Here is a 23,637-nt window from a genome sequence, read left to right on the forward strand (position 1 = left end):
ATAGTAGGGAAAGCAACAGGAAGAATTGAAGTTGACGCAGAAATTGAGAATTTGAAGTCAGAACAGATCTTGGAAAAAATATACAGCTGTTAGCTAGCCAATCAGTAAAAATTAAGGAAGTGTAAATACGCAAAGAATGAAATGAGAATGGGGAAATAACGTAAGCTATAGAGGAAGTTAAAAGTACTAGGAAAGATGACTCATTTCAATAAAAATAAATTTGGAAACTCGACAAAATAACCTTTCTAGGATAAATAGGATTACGGTACTTAACACGTGGTAAAAACATCTCTGTTTTATCAGAAATTCAGATTTAATTGGGCAGGCTTATAGGTCCCAGGAGGAGCAAAGATCTAGGTGGGTCAGCGATCACACAGAAAAGCTGAGAACATTGCAGGAACAGTGGCCTACCTCAAACGCCCTTCTGGAAAGTTCCCCAGTGTCCTGCCATTAGGACCATAGGCTTCTCCTGCCAATTGTGTTCGGGAAACTCAACACAAAGTCCTCAAAAAAAACAATACTCGCAAGGAGACTCCAAGCAACACATTCAAAAGGACAGCATGTCCCCAGCGGGCCCAACAGCAGGACGGCTGGGAACGTCTGTGAGGGCCTGGACTCCCCTCTCAGCAGAGGAGAAAACCCAGGGTCATCTCCACGGAGAGGCGTCCGACGGAAGCCAACACTCATTCTGGATTAAGAAAAAAACAGCCCATGGACCTAACACCCAAACGCTGAAAGAGACCCACGGGTACTCCCTTCACGTGAATAAATCTCTCAAAACAACAACAACGTCTGCTGGACACTGACCACGGTTAGGAGCCACTCTATTGCTTTCCATGTATGAATCCACGTAATTCTCCCGAATGGAAGGGAGCCACGACGACCCCCATCTCACAATGAGAAAGTGCGCGCTCAGTCACGTCGACTGTGACCCCGTGGTCTGTAGCCCGCCAGGCTCTTCTGTCCGTGGGGCTCTCCAGGCAAGAACACTGGAGTGGGTTGCCATCACCTTCTCCGGGGGATCTTCCCGACACAGGGATGGAACCCAGGTCTCCTGCATCTCCTGGCACTGGCAGGCGGATTCTCTACCCGAGCCACCGGGGAAGCCCACGTTGAGAATACTGAAGTCCCAAAGCTCCTAGGGTCCTCACAGGTGGACCCTGGGAGGCGGGCGGAGTAAAAGAGTCTTGACCCCCTCCCTCCTACCACATACAGAAATTAATTTGGGATGAACCTTAGGCCTAAATGGGAAATCTAAAATAATTGCGGGGGTGGGGGGTGAGGAACCTCAAGAGGAAGGGGATACATGTAGAAACGTCTCATGGCTGATTCCTGCTGTGTATAACAGAAGCCGACACAACGTCGTAACGCAATTAACCTCCAGTGAGAAAGAAAAAGTTATAAAATAACTGCCTCAGCAGCTGGTCCAGCATCACTAATTATAAAGACCTTCACTTTCTCACTAAATTGCATCAGTGCTTTTGTGACGCAAACAAACAAAAACTCAAGTAAACCAAACACGCAGCAGGCTGGAAGAGCGCGTGAAGAAACCTCAGAAACCGTCAACCACAAAGTGCACAGAGACATGCAAATACATATGGGAATTTTTGCCTCTGCTCAAGGAGTACTTCAAGCAGTGGGGAGAAGATGAATGGTTAACAATCAGTACGAGAGCACGCAGGTAGCAGCTGGGAAAACAGTAAGTGGGACCCCTGCTCTTTTTATTTATACCAAATTAAACTCCAGTCGGACCAAGATTTAAGAATAAACCCATTTAAAAATGAAACTGAAAAGAAAAACCAAAATTAAAATTTTTCATTAGAAATGAAACTACCCCCCGAAAACACCATACAGATATCGTAAGAAAATGGGAGAATGTTCTATTTATGATCTTTGAGTAGGGAAGTCCTTTACTGGGCATGACATAAAATCAAGAAGCCATGTTGTTGGTTTTTTTTAAAAGGAGGCTGGGGAGATTGAGATGGGCGTGTACACACTGTTGTATTTGAAATGGATAACCGGAAAGGACCTGCTGCACAGAGCACAGAACCCTGCTCAGTACCACGTGGCCGCCTGGATGGGAGGGGATTTGGGGGCGGGATGTTTATGTGTGTGTGTGTGTGTGTGTGTGTGTGTGTGTGTGTGGCTGAGTCCCTTCACTGGTCACCTGGAACTCACAAATAAAAAGATTTTTTTTAAAAAAAAGAAAGAAAGGGTTAACTAGGACTTCACTGTTGGTCCAGCGGTTAGGACTCTGCACTTCTAATGCGGGGGGTGGGGTCCGATCCCCGGTCAGGAAACTAAGATCCCACCCACCGAGCAGCCAGCAGCATGGCCAAAACTGTTTTCAAAGGAGAATAGATCTGAACCCAAGGAAATTTAAAATTCTGATGTGGAAAATATTTTAAAAGACCAATGACAACCTTGGGGAAAGATAGTTTCAATACATAACATGACCTGAGCCTGGTTTCTTTAATATTTAAATACTTAAATATTTAATAGCAAAGACCAAGAATCCATTAGAAAGACGCACACGGATGTGACTCATGAGACCCTGGGAGGAGAACTGCAAATGGCTATTTCAGTGTATACAGTTGTTCAACCTCACTGATAAACGTGCCAATTAAAACAACAACCAGATCCCACAAAGCAAACAGCTGCAGCCCAAAGGATTCATCTTTGAATGCGTCCAAACACTGATAGCAGGGAAAAAATACAGTCTTACACAAACTTCCCCAGAACAGAGAAAATATTGCCCAACTTTTAATGAGGCCAGCAGAATCCTGAGAACAAAACTCGACGAGGACATTTCATGAAGGAAAAGTACAGGGTGATTTCATTCACTCACAGAGATGAAAAATTCCTAAATGATATATGAATTCACCACCATCAATTTGGGTTTGTTCTGGGAATGCGTGATTGGTTGAACATTACAAAATCAAGCAATTCTGGGAACTCCCTGGCAGTCTAGTGGTTAGGACCGCCAAGGGCCTGAGTTCAATCCCTGGCCTGGGAACTAAGATCCCACAAACCCGGCAACACGGCCAAGCAAACAAAAGCAAACACTCAAGCGATGCAATTCCCTGTGTTAACGCACTAACAGAATAAAGAGGAAAAAACATTCACCCTCTCAACAAATGCAGAAAAGCATCTGGCAACACTTGCCAACTCCACTGAGGACTAAAACTCACAGGAACTAGGAACGGAAGGAAACTTCCTGAATCTGGTAAATGGCGTCTACGAAGCCCTACTGGACGCCATACGTCACGGCGAAACCTGACAGCCTTCCTTTTGAGACCGAGGCCAGCTTCTCTTGAGAAGGACACACGGCGTTTGCTGGCTTTCACTGTTTCCTTTCCACACGGAAAGAGAAGTCCTTGCCCAGGCAGTCAGGTGAGAAAGACAAACAGAAGGAGAAAGAGCTGGCAAGGAGGACACGAAGCCGTCCGTGTGTGCAGGTGCTTAACAGGGAAGCGAGAGAAACCCCAGTGACATGCGCAAGGCTGCTGGAGCCAGGGAAACACGCAAAGATCACCGCTATCTCTACGGATCCCTCCCAAACGGAAAACATTTCTTTTTGGACTGAAATCACTTATGATAGCATTTTAAAAAATCCAAGCCTAGAAGTAAAAGAGACAGGTATTCAAGACCCCTACGTTGAGCAAGGCTGCAAACTATGACTGCAGGATGTGAAGAAGACTTGAATAAATGGAAGCTTGTACCATGTTCACGGACTAAAAGAGTCAGGACAGTGAAGAGACCAATTCTCCCCACATCCACCCGTAAATCTGATACAATTCTAACAAAAGTCCTCACTTTTTCCGGGGGGGGGTCTGTTTGTGTGTGTTTGTGAGTGTGTGTAAATTGATATTGAAATTCATGTGGAAACACCAAGAACTAGGACTAGCCCAGGCAGTCCTGAGTGAAAGTGAAAGTCGCTCAGTCGTGTCCGACTCTTTGTGACCCCCCCCTGCACTATTCAGTCCATGGAGTTCTCCAGGCCAGAATACTGGAGTGGGTGCCTTTCCCTTCTCCAGGGAATCTTCCCAGCCCAGGGATCAAACCCAAGTCTCCCACACTGCAGTCGGTCTTAAGGAAGAGCATAACAGAGGACGCACATCACCAGAGGTCGGGAGCCAGCTACGGTGACTGAGGCCATCTGGCACCAGTACGGTAATAAAGCTGACCTCTGACAGAGGAGACACAGCGGTGCAGTGCGGAAGGGACTGTTTCAAAAGACAGTGCCAAGTCCATCAGATATCCACGTGAGACAGGTGTGTCCTGACCTGCCTCACACACGGCACAGACATCGCTCCAGATGCATCTCATCATAAAATCGAACGCCACAACGCCTTTATAGGAGCCCACAGAGCAGCTCGGCGACTAGGAGGGGCAAAGAGGACGCAGAAGGCCCCAAGTGTAAAAGAAAAAACAGCAATGAACTTACAAAGAACAGCAGTGTTCTGAAGAAACAAGATCCTGAGTGCGGCTCAAGGTCTGCCGCCTGGGGACTGAGTGGTAAGGAAATCCTTCCGTTTGGGTTTTAAGATTTTTAATTGTAGTAAAATACAAGTGGGGCTTCCCTGGTGGCTCAGTGGTAAAGAATCTGCCCGCCAATGCAGGAGATACGGGTTTCCATCCCTGGGTCGGGGAAGACCCCCTGGAGGAGGAAATGGCAAGCCACCTCAGTACTCTTGCCTGGAGAACCCCATGGGCAGCGGAGCCTGGTGGGCTGCAGTCCATGGGGGTCACCAAAGAGTCTGACGTGACTTAGCAACTAAAGAGCAGCAGCGAAATACACAGGACAGAAAGCGGACCGTCTTGACCACTGCTCAGGGTCCCGCTCGGCGGTGCCGAGTACATTCACCCGGTTGCACAAACATCACCACCCAGCTCGAGTTTTGCTCTTCCCAAACTGAAGCCCTCCGGCTCTGCGGAGTCCCCTGGTGGTCTAGCGGTTAGGATTCGGCGCCTTCACTGCTGGGGCGCGGGTCGGGGAGCTGGCCAGAAACGACGGCTCCCCATTCCCTGTCCCCAGGCCCTGGCGATCTCTATTGCACCCTTTGTCTCTGCGAATTGGCCCCGGGGCCCTCACGTGCGTGGGGTCAGACAGTGGTTGTCCTTCTGTGTCTGGCTATTGCACTCAGCACAACGGCCTCAAGGTTCATCCACGCTGAAGCCCGTGTGAGTTTCCTTCCTGTATGACCCAGCGGTATCCCGTGGTACAGACACGCCGCATCTGTTCACCCATCTATCTGCTGATGGACCCTTAAGCTGCCTCCGCCTTCTGGCTGTCGTGAATAACTCTGCCGCTGTGAACACTGGAGGGTCCATCTGAACGATTTAAAGCCTTGCGCGCGCAGTGTGTGTCTTCAACGCTGCTGACAAATGTAAGGTCATCTTTCTCGCCTCCGGGCCTGGTGCACAGGACCAACTGCTGCAGCGCAAGACCCAAACGTGCACGGCGTACTCACAGGCACGTTTATGTTTTGTTCCCACAGCAGGACTGGATGCGTTGAAGAGGTGGGGGCAAGGGCCCCTTCCACACGCTGGGCACCCAAGTTGGCATGGCTTCTAGTCCATGGGAGCAGGGGAGAGGGCGGCTGGAGGGGTTTGCCTGGGGAGGCGTTATGGCCAGCCTAGAAAGCTCCCCACCTGCTTCTGCTGGCAGGCAGCAACGTGACTGCTCCAGGGCCACAGGCCACTGGAGGTTGCTGAGCCCCTACTCAGATAAATGGCTTCCGTCCTCTGTCCAGAGGCGGACTCCCCCAGGAAGCGCCGCCCGCCCCCACAGTGCAGGGCCTGGTCACCCCTTCCTCCCGAGCAGGACACGCCACGGGGACGGGGGTCTCCCAGCAAGGGCCTGGCCCGGGGAGGGCACTGGGTCACCTGGGGCTCTGTGGGAGGAAGCAGCCAGCCCGAGGGGTCCCTGCCCGGACTTCAGCCAACAGGAGACCCGAGGGGGAAGCTGGAGGGGATGTGAGTACTCCTTCCTCGGGAGGCTGGGGGTGTCAGGGGCCTTTGCTGCTGAGGCCCAGGCCCTCACGTGGCTCTGTGGCCTCCTCCCCTCCCCCCGCAATGGGCTCTGGGGCTGTCATGCCCTGGGGCTACAGTTTGGGGAGGACACCTCTCTGAGGCCAGGGTCCCTGCCACTGATGTTTCCAGGGGCCCTGTGCCCAGCCCTGGGACCCTGCAGCCTCACACAGGCCTGGCCGCACCCCAACTCTCTCAGGGCCCCAGGAAAACCTCTGCCAGGTGTTGGGGCTTCCCAGGCTGGTCGGCCCCTGGCACTGGGAAAGCCTGACGTCTGGGGCCAGGGCCACAATGGATCCCTTCTCCTGCCCAGGGTGGGGGTGGGGGGTGGCTCCAGGGCCAGAGGGACGGGGTGGGGTGGGGAGCCAGGAGGAGGCCAGGCTTCCCTCTCAGGCCTCAGCTGCCGCCCCCACGTTGCTCACCCACAAGTGCCCAGCCTGGCCCTGCCAGGGAGGTGCGGGGCTTGGGCTGGTGGGGGCCAGCCCAGCCTGACCTCATCCCCAGGGAGGAAAGTACCTGCCCAGGGGCCAAGGAGTGGGCACTCAGCCCCCCTGTCCTGAGCTGGAAGCCAGGGGTGGGGAGATGCCAGGTGGGGTCTGGAAGGACAGGCACTGCATGGGCACCACCCCCAGGACCCTCCCACCTTTGCCCTGTTCTCTGAAACACGCCCCGCCACACGCAGCACCCTCGGACTCCCGGCAGGGGGACCTGCTGCCCGCCCCCCTCCCAGCCCGGGCCTCTCTGTCCAGGACCCTCTGCCAAAGGCAGGGCTGAGGAGGTAGGGAGGTCAGTGCCTGCTGGACCTCGGGTAACCTGTACAACTTCCAAGACTGGGGATTCGAGGCGTCCCCCACCCCAGGTGGGCCTGCATGAACCTTGGCCGAGGCGGTGACTACAAGCCTGCTGGGGCACTTGCCCGGCCCTCCCTGGTGGCCTGGGTCCCCGGTAGCGTCCACCTCCGCAATTCTTACCCTCTGCTGCCCCCACGTGGCCACTCAGCGCGGCTGTGAGAAGGCTCTGCTCAGGGCCCCCTACCCAGGGCCCCAGGTGTCTCCAGGCTGCTCCCTGACCCTCGCTCCTCTCAGGCAGAGCCACCAGCCCTGGGCAGCAGGCAGCAAGCACCCACCTCCAACCCACAAGCCCCGGCACTTCCCCATCTGAGACCTCTGAGGGAAACCCAGCACCATCCTACCCAGGCCCCCCAGAGCGCCCATTCAGTACCCTCACGAGAGGCCTGGGTCCTGTACACTCGCCTCCAGACAGTCCTGGGCAAAGGGTCCAGAGGCCTGGACCAGCTGGGCATGGCGCTACCACACTGCCTCTGGGGCTGGGCTAGAGCTGGGTGCCCAGCGTAGCACCCCATGCACACCCGCTCCCATGACACAGTCACTGTTCTAGACCCCACTTTACAAACGGACAGTCGGAGTCTGGGGACAGGCCGGTCACTCTCGGTGCCGTGCACCGCCCAGGGCGACCACTGAACTCCGGGGATAAGGCATGCCACGAGCATCGACACCACAGAGGGGCACCAGAGCTTGTTTTCTGCCTCCACAGGCAAGGAGTCTGTCAGGAGACGTTCCGTAAGACTTGGAGTTACAAGACTGGAGCTTAGAAGGTCCACGCCCAAGGCTGGACCCAGCCACAGTCTCGGGCAGCCAGGCCCAGGGCCTGGGAATCAAGGCAGCTCGGCCCTGGGGCTCATTGCTGGGTCAGCAGGCTCACACTGGGGGTCAGGGGCGCGGGCACGGGATCTGAGGTACTGGCCTTTACACATCAGGTGCTGGCATGTCAGGGTTCGGGAGACAGGCCTCAGGATTCAAGGGTACGGAGCCCAGGGCCTGGAGAACTAGGGTTTGGGGTATGCAGGGAACAGAGCCACGGGAGCTCCCCGGTTACAGTTCGGGGTTCGGGTCTTCGGTGACAGAGCAGGGCACTTGGCTTGAAAAGCTCAGGTACCAGGTGTCCAGGTTGCACGTGTCTGGCGCTAGGAACCGGAGTATTCAAGTACTGGGGTGCAGGTTCTTGGAAGTTTGGGAGGCTGGGCTTTGGCCTCGGGGAGGCCCCGTGCATCTCGTGCCACTGGCCAAGTGTGCTTCGCTCAGGGCTGTGAACCCCAGACGGCCCTGCAACAGAGTTGCGGTCTAGCGCGGGCACAGTGGACCCACGCGCGCCCCGGGGTGGGGGTGGGGGTGCGGGGGCGGGCCCAGGAGAACCGAGGAGGATTGGACCGGGCCTGGGAGAGAGGGGTCTCACGTGTTGCTCTTCCTGCGGCGTAGGAGCCAGTAGCCAAGCCCAACCAGGGCCACCAGCCCCAGGCCTCCAAAGATGATGCCCAGCAGCACCGCGTAGCTCCGTCCTGGAGAGGTGGTGGGCTGTGAGTGCGCCTAGCAACCAGGTGTAGGCGTGCGCACATGCGCGCGTGGGGCGGACTTAGGGTGCTGGCGCGTGGGCGGGGCGGGGCAGTGTGCGTGGGCAGGCCAGGGGCCGGTGGGAGGGGCTAGGCCGACTGATGGGCGGGGCTAGGCAGTGCGGGTAGGGCAAGGGCTTGTGGGCGGGGCTTCTGGTGGGCGGGGTGTTCTCACCTGGCTGGCACGTGGGGGTGGGCCAGGACCAGGTGCCGTCAGCCTGGCAGGTGCTGGCATCTGCCCCAGCCAGGCTGTAGCCGTTGTTGCAGCGGAAGCGGACGGTGGAACCCACTAGGTACCTCTCGCCCTGCTTGTGTCCGTTGGCAGGCGGGGCCAGCCAGCCGCAGGACACCACTGGGGTAGGGGCGGGGCACAGACATCGGACCTGAGCTCGCTGCCCGCTGCCACCAGCCTGGGGGGCCGTGTCCCAGCGCCAGGCGCCCTCCCCCTCGCCCGCGCCTTCCCCCCCACCCCGCCCCGCTCACCGGGCTGCAGGCTCTGCACGCGAATCCGGTGCTGCATGTGGGCCACTCGCGAGGCGTTGCCCACGCTCAGGCTCCCGGTAGCCGCCACGTCGAATTTGCAGAAACTGTCGTCCCCACACAGGTCAGCTGCCGCACTCGCCTGGCTGGGGCTCGCGGAGCTTTCCTCGGGGAAGAGGGGCAGGAAAGTGGGGTCATGCTTAGGCCGTTCCTTGAAGTTTTCCACCAGGAACTTGGAGTCGTAGGTGAGCAGGGAGGAGGCATTCGGCACGGCCCCTGGGAAGACAGCAGCAGACCTGGCCGGTAGGAGGGTCTGGGGGCTCCCCGCACCTCCACCGAGCCCTTCCAGGGCCGTGCCCCCTGCGCTCCTGCCTTTGGCCTCTTACAGTCAGCCCCGAACCGGAACAGTTCTCGAGAACTGGCGCTGGGCGGCAGGACCTCCCCGCTGCGCAGGGTGAAGTCGTCGGCTGGGTCGTTGTTGAACGTCCCGAGGAGGCCCCGCGTGTGGGTCAGGAACTTCTCAGGCAGCAGGACCGCCACACTCAGGAACGGCCCTTGGAGGCTGATCTCCAGGCCGGCCTCTGACGCCAGCATGACTGATACTCTGTTCCCAGCGGCTACCGACAGGAACATGCCTGGGCACACGTGGAGGTGGGGTCAGGGTCACCCCTGTGGGCGCTGTGCTGTGACCCCGCAGCCCTGGGACGCGTGGGCTAGCACCGTGGGCTTCAGGGCCAGGAGGGAGTCCCCAGGGCCCAGCCTACCTTGACACTCCCCCACCCTGGGTGGCGGGTCTGAGTGCCCAGGCCCTGAAGGGAGCTCCCACACCAGGGTCCTGTGAGGAGGGGACTGGCTGTCGGCCCTCACACCCTGACTCCACCCTGCGCCCCCTTCCCTTCCTGCCAGGACCCCCAGATGGGGCCCCCACCGTCCCACTCACCCTTCAGGTCCATCCAGCGCTGCTCCGCAAAGCTGAGCACCTCCTGGTTCAGCAGCACCTGCAGGACCCCCGCCCCGTCCCCCAGCCGGACCTCTACCACGTCTGAGTTGGCCTCCTGGACGGCCACCGCAGTCAGCCCCGTGCCTCGGTCCTGAGAGCCTGGGATGATGGGTGCAAAATGGGGTCCACCGGCCTCAGACTCCCCCTCCCCAGGGATGACCCTGTGCCCCCCAGAGCCCCCGGGGCCCGGCCTCACCCTCGGGCGTCACCCTGGTCTGGGTCCGCGCCTGCACCCGCAAGTCGGTCAGCGCTGCCTCCAGCAGCGCGTACTCGCCACGGCCGTTGAATGTGAAGTTGGTGCCGTCGAAAGTGACGAAGTGTGGGTCCCCGAAAGCGGAGGCTGGGGGGATCGGAAGGTGAGGCGGGTTGTCCTGCCTCTGCCCTGGCCAGCGCCCGCCCAGCCCAGCACCCACCCAGGCGCGGGGGCCGGTAGCTGCGGCAGTCGCTGGAGGGCCGCCTGTTCATGTAGCGGAAGCACTCAGGCGCCCAGAGGCAGCAGTGGTAGAAGCTGATGACGTCGTAGATCCAGTGGGAGAGGCCCGGCACGCGGGGCGGCACGCGGTAGGGGGGTGAGCCCCAGTCGTGGCCGCGGTCCGGGGTGCTGCCCCCGGTGGAGTCAGCCGTCAGGAGCTGCGTGCCGTCCGCAGTGTAGCAGCACTGCTGGCCGGAGTAGTACCGGGGGCTGCGGGCACAGACAGGGTCAGGACCGCCCTGGGTCCGGCCCCGCCCCTCCCGCGCCCCGCCCCTCCCGCGCCCCGCCCCTCCATCTCGGGCTCACCTGGCTTGCACCGAGCGCACGCAGTGCACAGCGCCTGGGTGGTAGGTGCACACGCTGCCCTGCTCCAGGTCACAGCCGTAGTCTGTCTGCAGAGGGGCTGGCGGCTGTCACCTGCACGGGCTCGGGGCTCCACCGTCCCCTACCCCTCCGGGGCCTCAGACCCCCAGCCTCACCTCCCAGGCCTCCCCCTCCCCTCCCTGTGATGCCTCGAGTAGCGTGGCCCTTGCTGGTGGGGGCAGCCGGCCCTAGCCTGCCCCTCGCCCACTCCCGGTCCCTGTCTGGGCTGGGGGGCTCACGTGGAAGCGGCCGGAGTCAGCCCGGGCCTGGGCCAGGGTGCAGGGGCAGTCGGGCAGCTCCTCCAGGAATGTGGGCAGCTGGTCCTCCAGCTCCTCCCAGGCCAGGCACTGGTTTCGGGCCCAGGCCACAGGGTCCATCCGGAAGTCTTCACCCAGGTGCCAGGCCAGCGCGTGCTCGTTGCTCCAGATCGCTTGCACATCCCTGTGGGGGACGCACGCACGCTGGGGGCTGCCCTCCCTGCCCCAGCCCTGGCCCCGCCCCGCCGCCCTCCCCTCCCCCCCCCCCATAGGGCAGCAGACAGACAGGCCCTGGACCCGCACCTCCCCTCCCCCACCACCTCTGTAGGGCAGCAGACAGGCCCTGGCCTGCACCCCGCCCCCGCCCGTAGGGCAGCAGACAGGCCCTGGGCTCGTCCTCCTGGGCGGTCCTTACGGCTCCCCTGCGCGGTGTCTGCTGTCCACGATGCGGAGGGAACCCACTTCCCATCTCTGGAAGTTCTGCGGGGCAGGTTTCGGCGTGAAGGTGAAGGAACCGGAGTTGTGGATGTTGGTAGCCAAGGAATACAGGTATGACCACGCTGCTGCCCACTGCTGGGAATACGGCTTCCCTGAGGGGGTTGGCAGGGGGAGAAGGCCTCATCAGCCCCGGGGCCTGACCCAGGAAACCCGGGGGCACAGGTGGAGGTGGGTGCCACAGACAGATGGCCCCCACACGAGGGCCTGCCCTGCTGGGGGAGGGAGCCAGGCCAAGGCCTGCTAGTCCTCCAGGGGCTCCGAGGATGGGGCGGGGCACGTCTTTCCTATTTCCAGGACAAGCCATGTATCCAGGAGCTGCGAACGTCTGCACCTCCTCCAGCCCCCCTCCAGCCCTGGTACCCAGGCGGCCACTCCTCCCTGTGCCGCTCGAGCCAGTTGCCCTCTCCTGCCAACACCTTCCGGCTCGAAATCCCTGGCTGGATTCCCCCCACCTGGAATCTCCTTTCTCCCATGTCCGTGAGCTCCAGGCTCCCGGCGGGGGTCAGGGGCTCGACCCCTGCCAGCCTCACCCGTCTCCTCGTAGCCCCACAGCTCGATGGTGACGGTGTCCGAGGGCAGGGCCGAGGTGTTCCAGGTCAGGGTGAGGTTGCCCTGCGTGCCAGGAGTGCCGTAGTACTGCCAGCGGGTCTCATTCACCAGCTGGCTCTTCTCGGAGTCCGACACTTTACTTGGGTGCACTGGGGGGGGGCGGGAGGTGAGCTGAGGGAAGGCCTGGGGCCCAGGGGCATCCAAGGGAGGAGGTCCGGGGCTCTCTGAGCTGTGGGGACGTCCCAAGGCAGTCCCTCAGGAGCCATGGTGCCCTTGTAGTAGGAAAGGTCAGGGGCTGGGAGAGGAGGGGCCCTGATCTTTGCCCCCGGGCTGGCTCCTCCCCTCCCCTGGCCAGAGCCGACCCCCCCACAGTCCTCCTCCCTCTGGGCTGGAACCCCCATGTGGATGCCAGCGGGTGGAGAAAGGAGTCTGGGGAGCCCACACCCGGGGCAGGCCTCCAGAGTGACCGGTTCGACCAGATTATCACCCAGGAGAGTCCCTGTGAGGGCACCAGGCCCGGGAGGGTGCAGCCCGGTGCCCTCCTCCCCCGCCATCCAGCCGTCACCATCAGGGCTCACCAGAGAGCCAGGTGCCCGAGCGCGGGAAGGAGCGGCCATTGTTCATGGAGAGCGCGAACGGGATGCGGCCAGACTCGTAGAGCAGGGGTGACACGCAGTGCACTCGGCCCGAGGCGTCCACATAGCCATGGGTCTGGATGCTCTCCTTAAAGCTGCGAGGGGTGGAGAGGGTGGACAGGCTGGGCCTGCGGGGGCCGACCCTCTCCGAGGCTCCCAGCCTCCTCTTAGGGAACACATCGGGCCAGCAGCCCCAGCCCTCAGTCCTGGGGCCCCCACCCAGCCCACCAGGGGGTCTGGGCCCCAGCGTGCCCCCTCGGGGGCCTCCCACCTGCAGATCACGCTGTCAGTGCCGGGGTTGGACCAGTTGAGATGCCGGACCACAAAGTCCTTGCCCCCCATCATGGAGCCAGAGTAGGGCGAGATCTCCAGGCAGAAATCCCGGATGTCCACACAGCAGCTGGCCAGGCCAAAGCAGGTCGGGTGGCAGGAACATGGCCCACTCTGGTCTCCGCAGCGCTGGGAGCAGCTCAGCTGGGCACCTGAAGTAGAGGGCGTGGAGGGCCATGTCGCACAGGGCGCCCGCCTCGCTGTCCCCGGGAGTCCCTTACAAGTAGCCCCAGGAGAAAGCTGGCCTGGAATGGCGCTGACCACCACAGGGACACAGCGGAAACCCGCAGGGCTCGGAGTAGGGGGCGGCGGGGTAGGGGGGCTGCTGGCGGTTAATTCTTAGTTCGTCGGCCTGAATGACTGGCTGGAATCGGGGGAGATCTGGGGACATGTGAAATCACTCAGTCGTGTCCAACTCTTTGCAACCGCGTGGACTATATAGCCCACTAGGCTCCTCCATCCATGGGATTTTCCAGGCGAGAGTACTGGAGTGGGTTGCCGTTTCCTTCTCCGCCTCCCTCCCCGGGTAGACTGACTCTCAGCAACCAAGTCGGTGTGCTTGATGGCCACACGTGCCTGACCGCCTCCCACATGGGCCGGGGAGCCGCCTCCACTCCCTAAAGCATCAGTGGACCGGCAGCCTAGAGAAGGACCCCCCCGGCTCACCCGGCCTGGGGTCTGGGGATGTGGCTGCCAAGAGTCCCCTTGGAGGCCCACTAGGGGCTGGTGCCGGGCTGAACTTGTCCCATCTCTCTGCTGGGCATTGCAGGCTTGCCCACCACGGGTTAAGGTCCTGAAGGGAGCCTGCCCCACCCTCGGGGGGAGAAGGCGAGGGGTACTCCCCTCCTTTTAGGGGACAGTTCCGGCAGAGGACTCGGCCAGGCCAGGAGAGGGGAGAGGGCAGTTTGGTGGGGGGGTGCTGTGGGGAGCCGACCCACTGGGGCTGGCCTGGCCACGCAGCTTGGAGGGTGGAGACCGGGGGATGGTGCAGGCCCCTGTCCCATCTGGCCCGTCCCAGCCTCCCCCACCCCCACCCTGGGGCTGGTCAAGGGCCAAGCCTGGGCCTGAGCCACCACTGCGGGCCTGCCTCACGCGGTGCCGGGCCTGGCACTCAGGAGCGTCAATAAATATTTATTGACCGAGGCTGTGATGGCCTGAGGGGTGGGGCAGGAGGCTGAGTGAAGCCCCAAGTAAGATAAGCGGCAGGGGGATGTCCTAGGATGGGAAGCTGGCCGGGAGGGGGTTGGGGAACGGGTGAAAACCAGTCTGGCCCGGCCTGGCGGGGGTCAGGGGCCTGGCTCCGGAGTCCAGGGCCTTTCCCAGGACTTCCTCGGGCTCAGCCCACCCTGAGAGAGACCCACTGTCCTGCCTCCAGCTGGCCAGGGGGCCCAGTGGGGCTGAGGGCTCCTCCATCAGGGCTCGGGTCTCACTCAGTCCAAGGGCTTGGCTGTGCTCACCCTCCCTGGCGACCTCCCTCCCAGCCCGCGGCCCGCCTTCTGGCTCCCAGCTAGCTTAGAGTAGGCATAGCCCAGAACACCCCCACCCCAATCCCAATCAGCAGCCCCTTGGCCCTTGGCTCCCCAGAATTTCTTCTTCTTCTTAGCACCCCCCAGGATGGACATGAATCTGAGCAAACTCCAGGAGATGCTGAAGGACGGGGAAGCCTGGCATGCTGCCGCGCATTGGGTTGCAAAGAGTCAGACACGACTGAACGGCATCAACCCCAGTGTGGTCACAGCCAGACGGATGGACAAGAGTCTGAGCCCAGGGAGATTCTGCGCTGGGTCTGACTGCAGCGGGCAGACAGGGGGACGGAAGGGCAGGGCAGGGGCATACCTGCAGCAGGCCGGAGGCCCAGGCCGGGGAGAGTCGCCAGCAGCAGCAGGGCCCAGGTCAGCAGGGACGGCTTCATGGTGCGGCCCGCGTCTGCAGACGGCGCAGCAGGGGCCGGGAGGTGGCGGGTCAAATATTCCCCAAGCCCGGCCCCGCCCCGCGCTGCTGCCCCGCCCCGCCCCGCCCCGCCCCGCCCCGCCCGGTCCCCTCTCAAAGTCCACAGGTGCCCGAAGCGCCAGCAGGGCTCAAGCTGCCCTGTTAGCACATTCCTGGCCCTCCGGCCCCGGACCCAGGGGAGGGGACCGGCATCCTGAAGCCGGACGTCCGGGGGCGGCCGCTCAGACCCCGGATCCCAGTCCCCACTCCCCGCCCCCTAGGCCTGCTCCGCAGGGCCACGCTCTCGCCGGGGAAGGGATGATGCTGCGGTGGGGAGAAGGCGCGGTGGTCCCTGCCATCCCGGGATTCCAGCCCCCGGGGGTCCTGGGGCCATAGGCCTCGCACCTCAGCTGCCCCACAGGGAGCTGGGCTTCCCAGGTCCTCCCCACAGACGGGGTGGGGTGCGGGAGCTGGCACCTTCCTTCTGGTGCCTGCCTGCAGCCTGCTGTGTAGGCGCTAGGGGAGGGCCCCGACTGGGTGAGGGCGGAGATGCCCCCGGTGGGTGGAGGGGAAGGAAAGGGGGAGGGGGTGGGGCCGGGAGCCCCCGGCAGGTGAACCCTGGAGGCAGGGTGGGGGGCTGAGGCCCAGACCCTGGTCTCCTCTCCGCCTGGCTCTCTGGGCTGCTGGCGGGGTTCCGGGAAGAAACGAGGTCATCTGTGCTCTCCTGCGACGCCTCTGCCCAGAGCTGGGGGCCAAATAGAAGCCGCCCAGCCCCACTCGCCTCTGCCCTGTCACTCTGCGTTTGCATAATCTCTCCCTTGTTCCACACCTCTGTTCTGTTTATGCAGGTGTGGAAACTGAGGCCCAGACTGGGAGAGGTGGCGAGGTCCCTGGGAGAGGTGGTTTCCGGGAGCCTCCACGGCCAGGGTAGGCGGGGAGGAACCAGGTCAGAGACTCACTCGGGCCCTGCCACCTGGGCTGGGTCTGGACAGTGGTGGCTTCTCAAGGCAACCGAAGGGGACAGGGTCCTGGGCCCCTTAGGGAATTGAAGCTAGCGGGGGGCCCCTGGGCTGTGAGAGGCCTCGGGGCCCTGGGGGGTCAGCCATCCTGGTTCCCTGTCGCAGCCCGCCTCGCCCCCCCCCCTGCCGCAGCGATCCAGAGAGCCAGCAGGGGTGGGGGAGGGGGGTGTAGCCACAACCGCTAAGCAGATGCTGGGCACCCAGAGCACTTCTGGGGCCAGCTGCCCGGTGGTCCTTGGGTCCCCAAGCCAGCCTGGGGGGGCTGCTACTGGGACTTGCTCCAGGGCCCTGACCACGGCTTAGGGAACACGGGCTTGAAAAAATGCACAGCGTGAGAGTTAAGTTTTATTTGGGGCAAAATAAGGACTTTTTCCAATTGTCACGTATGGATGTGAGAGTTGGACCATGAAGAAGGCTGTGCGCCGAAGAATTGATGCTTTTGAACTGTGGTGTTGGGAGAAGACTCTTGAGAGTCCCTTGGACAGCAAGGAGATCCAACCAGCCCATCCTAAAGGAGGTCAGTCCTCAATATTCATTGGAAGGACTCATGCTGAAGCTAAAGCTCCAATACTTTGGCCACCTGATGGCAAGAGCCATTAGAAAAGACTCTGATGCTGGGAAAGACTGAAGGCTGGAGGAGAAGAGGACAACAGAGGATGAGATGGATGGATGGCATCACCGACTCGATAGACATGAGTTTGAGCAAGCTCTGGTGAAGAAGGAATTCATAGGGCCTGGACTCCATCTTAGGCCTGTTCATGCTGATCATGCTGGGCCACCTCTCCAATGGACTCTGAACTCTGTGTTTCAGATCAGATCAGATCAGATCAGTCGTTCAGTCGTATCCGACTCTTTGAGACCCCATGAATCGCAGCACACCAGGCCTCCCTGTCCATCACCAACTCCCGGAGTTCACTCAGACTCACGTCCATCGAGTCATTGATGCCTTCCAGCCATCTCATCCTCTGTCGTCCCTTTCTCCTCCTGCCCCCAATCCCTCCCAGCATCAGAGTCTTTTCCAAAGAATCAACTCTTCGCATGAGGGGGCCAAAGTACTGGAGTTTCAGCTTCAGCATCAGTCCTTCCAAAGGAATCCCAGGGCTGATCTCCTTCAGAATGGACTGGTTGGCTCTCCTTGCAGTCCAAGGGACTCTCAAGAGTCTTCTCCAACACCACAGTTCAAAAGCATCAATTCTTCGGCGCTCAGCCTTCTTCACAGTCCAACTCTCACATCCATACATGACCACAGGAAAAACCATAGCCTTGACTAGACGAACCTTTGTTGGCAAAGTAATGTCTCTGCTTTTGAATATGCTATCTAGGTTGGTCATAACTTTCCTTCCAAGGTGTAAGCGTCTTTTAATTTCATGGCTGCAGTCAGCATCTGCAGTGATTTTGGAGCCCAGAAAAATAAAGTCTGACACTGTTTCCACTGTTTCCCCATCTATTTCCCATGAAGTGATGGGACCGGATGCCATGATCTTCGTTTTCTGAATGTTGAGCTTTAAGCCAACTTTTTCACTCTCCACTTTCACTTTCATCAAGAGGCTTTTTAGTTCCTTTTCACTTTCTGCCATAAGGGTGGTGTCATCTGCATATCTGAGGTTATTGATATTTCTCCCGGCAATCTTGGTTCCAGCTTATGCTTCTTCCAGCCCAGCATTTCTCATGATGTACTCTGCATATAAGTTAAATAAGCAGGGTGACAATATACAGCCTTGACGTACTCCTTTTCCTATTTGGAACCAGTCTGTTGTTCCATGTCCAGTTCTAACTGTTGCTTCCTGACCTGCATACAGATTTCTCAAGAGGCAGATCAGGTGGTCTGGTATTCCCATCTCTTTCAGAATTTTCCTCTGTGTTTAGTGCCTATGAAAACAATAATAGAAGGATAAGACCCCCTCCAGACAGGGGAACCTTGAAGATCATATCTAGGTTACTCATCACCTAAGAGAAAACATACACTGATCACCCTTTCCTCCAGACAGGCCATAAATTTTTCTGTATCTATCGGAGTGTAACCTCGGGCTTATTGATTATTGGCTAATTGTTTGAGCACATGAGCACAGAGCACGTGAATGTGCTCTGAGGGTTATTGGGATTGTATTTTCCTTGGTTTATGTGAGTCTCAAGGAGACTTTGGGGTGGTGGGTTCAGACATGTACACATGGGTATAAAAGATTTTCACAAATGCTGGTCGGGGTCCTCGGCTAAGAGGAGACTCTGCCTTGGACCTGCTGGTGTAGTAAACTGCGCTCCACGATCTGCCTTGTCCTTCTGAGTGAGCTTGTTTCCCAGAACGCGTGGTACAACACTGGGAGATGGTGAGGGACAGGGAGGCCTGGCGGGCTGCAGTCCACGGGGTCGCAAAGACTCAGACACGACAGAGCCACTGAACGAAAACCAAGGCCTGCAGCCCAGGAGACAGCACCTCACACGGCTCCGAGAGACCGCTCCAAAGCAGCAGCGGGGAGCCCACTGTACGTGTGACTTTGGTGGAGGGGAGGCTCGTGCAATCAAAGACGTATTTTTACAGAGTTTTCTACTAGTCTCGTGAAGCCCTTGCTGGTCACAGGAAGAGTCGTCACCATGAAGGATTTTAGAGCTTTTCTAGATATGAGGAGGTACAAGAATTGGGCTTATCAAGTCAGCTCCTGAGAAGACCTGTCCTGCCGGTTTCCTGGAGCGCAGAGGGCCTGGTTCCTGCTCTCCACCCTGAACTCCTTCAGCGGGTGTTGGAGGTCAGCTGCTGCAGGGGCACATGACTTAATCCTTGTGGAGGCAGATGCGAGCACCCTTGGCGGGGCCACTCCCTCACGGTGATAAACTTGACCAGACTTTGGGAGGCATTCCGCAGGCGCTTCGAGACCATTTTGTCCCACTTTGCTAGAAGGGCTCGTTCCTGGGTCTGGCAAAGACTTTGCAGACACGCCACTCAGCGGGCTGTTACTGGACTAAGTCTGTCAACAGTAACCGAGGACTCTGGACCAGCTGTCTTACTCAGTGTGAGAAGGTCCAGGAAAATCCCCGCCTGTTCTATCTTGCCATATCTAGAGTTACACTATCACAATCGTTGATCGCATACGGAACTATACATTTGATCAACTGCTTCAAGTCCCCTAGTCATCATTTTTGTTGGAGGTTCAGTCGCGCATTTGGTAATACTAACGCAAGAGACAATAATCTCGTAAAACAGGCAAAGTACAACGAACACAGCTAGCAGTATTTTAAAGTCACAAGTAAGAATTAAGCCAGGAATTTCCATTAGGTGTAGCCCAGTATATCCTCAGGCCATCTGACATAGTACAGCTCTTTATCTTTCAGGGATATTAGCATCAGGCTCCCAGCCCAGTTTCCTAGTGTTACTAGGCTGGCTATCCTTAGTATAACTTAACTGCTTCCGAGATAAAGGAGGCCTTAAATCTTAAATGACCACAGCCTGGTTGTTTTATTCCTTGACTTTATTTGCTTGTTGCTCCGACTGAGCTTGAGTGACTTGGAGGGAGATCCATATTACGGCTGGGGTCAGAGCAGGCATTCTCAATTGGCCAGCTGAGAGGATCCCACCTAGTGATATCAAGAGTAGCCCACAGAGGACTGGACGTTCTTCTAGAAAACATTTCTAAGGGTCATCCCATTAGAGCTTTGGAGTGGAGAAACCCACCCAGGGAACCTAGACGTACTAGACACAGGTGACTAGCCACAAACCAGTACTTGGATTGGTTTTTTAAAACTAGCATAGGATCATGTTCAAGACAGAAAAACATTTGATTTATATGCAAAGGTCTAAGAAGTCAAGACAACATTATAAGCGATCATACGCATCAGGTCCAGCGTCCTGGGTAAGCTGTCTACTTCTGATGTCATCTTCCTTTCGTCCTGGTCTAAGTGTAATTTCCTCTGTTTGAGCACCTTTTAAGGTGAGTTTGACATCGGCAGTCCTGTCTATAGACCAGGCTGGTGCAGGGGCCTATAGAAGAGGGAATTATTGCAAGGGTCAATTTCCCTTCATTTTCACTGCACATGAGCTGGTTAAGAGTCACTGATAGAAAGCCCTTCCACCCAGGCTGGAGACAGTCCGTTCTGGTGCACACAATCCCTTGTTTGGAGGTTGTGGAAATTGAGATTACTGAGATAAGCTTCAGAAATAAAATTTAGAATGTCCTTTTAATCATTCAATTACCTTTCCATTAACATAGTATAACAGCAAGGAACCTATCTGGGAAGTGAGTCAGTAAATACAGACCTCTTAACAAAACTGGGATTTAACATTCATTGAAACGTAATCTGTTTCTCTCTAAAATTATTCTCATTTCTACCAAATATATTCAAATTAAAACTAATTTGTTTGCAAAAATAAGTCTGATCTAAAAAAAAAACAAACCTTGGCCTGAAAATTTATATAACTATAATTGCTCATAGGGTTTTGCTTTACTGAAATTTTTTATAAGGAGTGTCAGACTGAACTTCTTAAAAAAACGAACAAAAGCCTCTCAGGGCCAGAAAGGTCAGGCCAAGAGCTTATCACATGTCTCACCTACACATCTAGGTGAATGCCTCCCTTTACAAGGTTGCCAAAATACCTTGAGATTTTTATACCTGATGGTGAAGTAGCTTACCTAATTTGTCTGTTAAAGCTGCTGGAAAACTGAGAGTTTACAAACTCTGGAGGGAGCCAATAGAGAAAAAAAAGCTAAATATTTCAATTCTGCTTACAAAAGTATAATTTACCAAATTACTATAAGTCATAATTAGTTTGAAAGGAATGTTTTCCTTACTCCTGTAAAACAGATTCAACCCAGTAACTTCTGATTACAGTTGATAAAGTAACAGGGTTACCGCTGTGAGATACCTCACGTGCAGATAATAACCACAATTATGACTGACATTTGACCGTATAAATTTTAAAATATGTATATTAGTAACATTTGCCATACACTATAGCCCGAGAAGACTTATTGCTCATTTGACAATACTTCCCATGTAATGCAACGTATCAGGTGAAGCTAGTCTGTATCTCTCTTTGGGATGTTTCACTTTCACTTTGGGGATGTTTCAGGAAGGCTCTTTGAAGCACTCAAAGTTAGGGAGAGGTCAAAAAGACTTAGGAAACTTTGCAAAGAATATCAAAAGGGTTTAAAACACTCAGAGATAATCACAGGTCATTGTGAAACAAGTTATTCACTTAATCAAAGTAACAATAAAAGATTTCAAAGGTAAATATGGAGCAGATTACCCAAAAGTAAAGAAATTACAATCTGTTATCAAAGGCAGTTCAACATGTTAAGAAAACTTGTACCATGCACAAAATTCTTCTCTTGGAGTCCACTTTCCAAAACTTTTCTGCAGACATCACTTAATTTGCCCATTCAAAAACAATCACCTCTTAGGTCAGACATCCTTCCTTTTCCCTTAATAAAATGTAATTCCACTCCTCACGCCTTCTTTACTGAAAACACACATCCTACTTTCTGTAAGCAACCACGGGCTGACCTTTATATTAGCATTCTGTAGACTGGTCAGCGTAAATACCAATGACAATTTCTAAAAAACATTTGCTTTCTCATAGAGAACATCTCAAGAAGGCATCAAACATTCATTAATAGTCCAAAACACCGTGAGTTTCTCTGTAAGAGGAAGCCAGTTATCAGTGGTTAATGTATCATTTTATTTGGGAGTACCCTACCCATTAAGTAAACTTCCATCACTTAATTTAGCAGAACCCTAGAAATTCAATTTACCAAAATCTGGACAGACTAAAACATAATTACTCTTAGTAGAGTTTATTGAAAAGCTTTAACCCATTTACATTTTCTTTCCTAAAAAGTTTCTTCATATTAAGTTAATTTCCTTGCTGACAAAGTTGTAACAGATATAATATTATTTTAGGCCAAATGATAGGAGTATACTTAATTTTATATTTGATGTTGATGAATGCATACATTTCTATATTAATTAGGCCAACAAACTTAAACATTAAATACCAGGTATAATTTAATATTGAGTATTTCCCAGTTCATGTGAACCTGAAATTCACTTAGCTTAATTTCTCTTGAACTTAGACTTTTCTGATTTGTAGGCAATTACTTTTCTTTAGGCCAATTAAATTAGAGCTCACTTACAAATTAAACTTCATTAGAATTACAAAGACAGACACATACAGAGCCATACATTCAGACACAACAAGACATCTAGCCTCATTTTCTCAACTTAGTCATGAATCAGATATCTCAGTATGAAACTCACCAGTATGTAAGAAATATTTTTAAAGGCTTCATTCCCTGTTTTTCTTTCTTCAGTTTCACGATAAGGTAAGTGATCCTGGGAGCTCTGATCTCAAGGCAACAGGGATAGAAAATCAGGTTCTCCTCGTTAGGACTTATTTCCTCGGGACTTCCTTTTGTTTTTCAAGCTAAGTTTCTCTACTGGTTGGAATTAAGCTGGTTGGGAGTCGGTTCACGTTCAGCTGGCATTGTGTACTCAGCTGGCACAACTGAACGCCTTTTCTTTCTTTTGGTGGTTCTGAAAAGTTGGTCCAGCAGTCTAACAAGCGTTAATTGTGTAACTCGGACCAACCTAGACCGTCTTTCTGACCAGAGCAGCTACATCCTCGTCTAAACCTTCTAAGAGGCGGATTCAAGCAAAGGATGATTGTGGTGATTAGAGAATGATGATTGGGTATCAAGCCAGAGTATTCCGTAAAAGGTGGTTTTTTTTCTCTCTCTCTTTACTTCTCCTTTGCTGCGTAAAGGCAAACAGCAGGAGGTGGACGAGTTGGAAGAGAAAGGAAAAAAATGAGATAGCATCTGACCAAGTAATTCAGATAGAAGAAGATACAGGTAGAGGGAGAGAGTGAGTCAGTGACAGGCCGTTAGCAGCCTTTTTTTGGTCCTGATATAGTTTTAAGAGAAGTTTCCAGATATCAGTCATCCATTCAGTCTGTTTGATCTTATGGCCAGCTTTTTCTAACTGCAAGAATATAAATTCTGGAATATTAAAGGAAGCCCAACCTGCTCGTTTTAGGTTGGGAATCTCCTTTTAGCATAACTTCCCCAGTTAAGTCGGTACTTTGCGAGTGGAAGTTTTGTACGGACACGGCCCTGGCCAAGGTGTGCCCCTTGTGTTAGCAGAAGCACCGGGTTGGCCTCTTAGCTGACCACTCAAGATTCCTCCAGCGGAGCCGCCCGGTACCTGTTAACCAGCCCTCGCCAGTCCTTTTCACGCGGCTGCGCGGGGCGGGGCGTGTATTCTCGGCCAAGCCCCACCGAGTACCTTTCTACTGGGGGGGTAACCCTGGTATCTTTTAGCCAGACCCCCCACCCCAGCATGCCAGCGTGGTATAGCTGACTCCAGGCCGGGGGTCTGTGGACAAGGGGGAGCGGGCGCTCTGGCTGCACAGAGAGGAGAGCTGGACGGGAGAGCCGTGGGAGGCCAGGACTGCACGGTGGGGGTGCCCGGGTGGGGAAGCGGCGGAGCCCTGCGGCCCCAGGAAGGGGCCCGAGTTAGGGCCAGCCCAGCACCCTGGGTCCCTGCGTGGCTCCGCCCGTGCTGGGCTGGGGACCCTGGCAGTGCCCAGCCTCTTGGGTGTCTGTGTTCTCAGGATGGGGAAGGGGCACGGAGTGGCCCCTGGGAGGGAGAGGGGCAGCGGGCAGCAGGGAGGGTCTC

The 23,637-nt window shown here is 56.0% G+C and overlaps 1 protein-coding gene across 1 annotated transcript; it reads right to left on the bottom strand.

The window, feature by feature from the left end:
- Nucleotides 1–7,553: 7,553 nt before the first annotated feature.
- Nucleotides 7,554–23,128, bottom strand: SUSD2 (sushi domain containing 2). The gene is made up of 16 exons (XM_006048108.3): nt 22,219–23,128; nt 14,861–14,950; nt 12,966–13,176; nt 12,638–12,789; nt 12,041–12,208; nt 11,428–11,602; nt 10,995–11,196; nt 10,699–10,784; nt 10,334–10,602; nt 10,117–10,260; nt 9,861–10,019; nt 9,307–9,555; nt 8,924–9,196; nt 8,616–8,792; nt 8,287–8,389; nt 7,554–8,156 (listed from the first exon to the last, which is right to left on the bottom strand). Exons 2-16 carry the CDS (start codon nt 14,934–14,936, stop codon nt 8,132–8,134), a joined length of 2,469 nt encoding a protein of 822 aa, XP_006048170.3. The 5' UTR covers nt 14,937–14,950; nt 22,219–23,128; the 3' UTR covers nt 7,554–8,131.
- Nucleotides 23,129–23,637: the final 509 nt, after the last annotated feature.

This window comes from Bubalus bubalis, chromosome 17 (genome assembly GCF_019923935.1).
Source record: "Bubalus bubalis isolate 160015118507 breed Murrah chromosome 17, NDDB_SH_1, whole genome shotgun sequence".
NCBI lineage: Eukaryota > Metazoa > Chordata > Mammalia > Artiodactyla > Bovidae > Bubalus > Bubalus bubalis.

What these genes read in the sequence shown, in the direction of transcription:
- SUSD2 (XM_006048108.3), bottom strand. Translation starts at nt 14,936, where the DNA reads ATGAAGCCGTCCCTGCTGACCTGGGCCCTGCTGCTGCTGGCGACTCTC. An exon ending in GTGCGCTCGGTGCAAGCCAG is followed by an intron (nt 10,603 to 10,698) that starts GTGAGCCCGAGA and finishes CTGTGCCCGCAG; the next exon opens with CCCCCGGTACTACTCCGGCC. An exon ending in GTTCCGGTTCGGGGCTGACT is followed by an intron (nt 9,197 to 9,306) that starts GTAAGAGGCCAA and finishes CTGTCTTCCCAG; the next exon opens with GGGCCGTGCCGAATGCCTCC.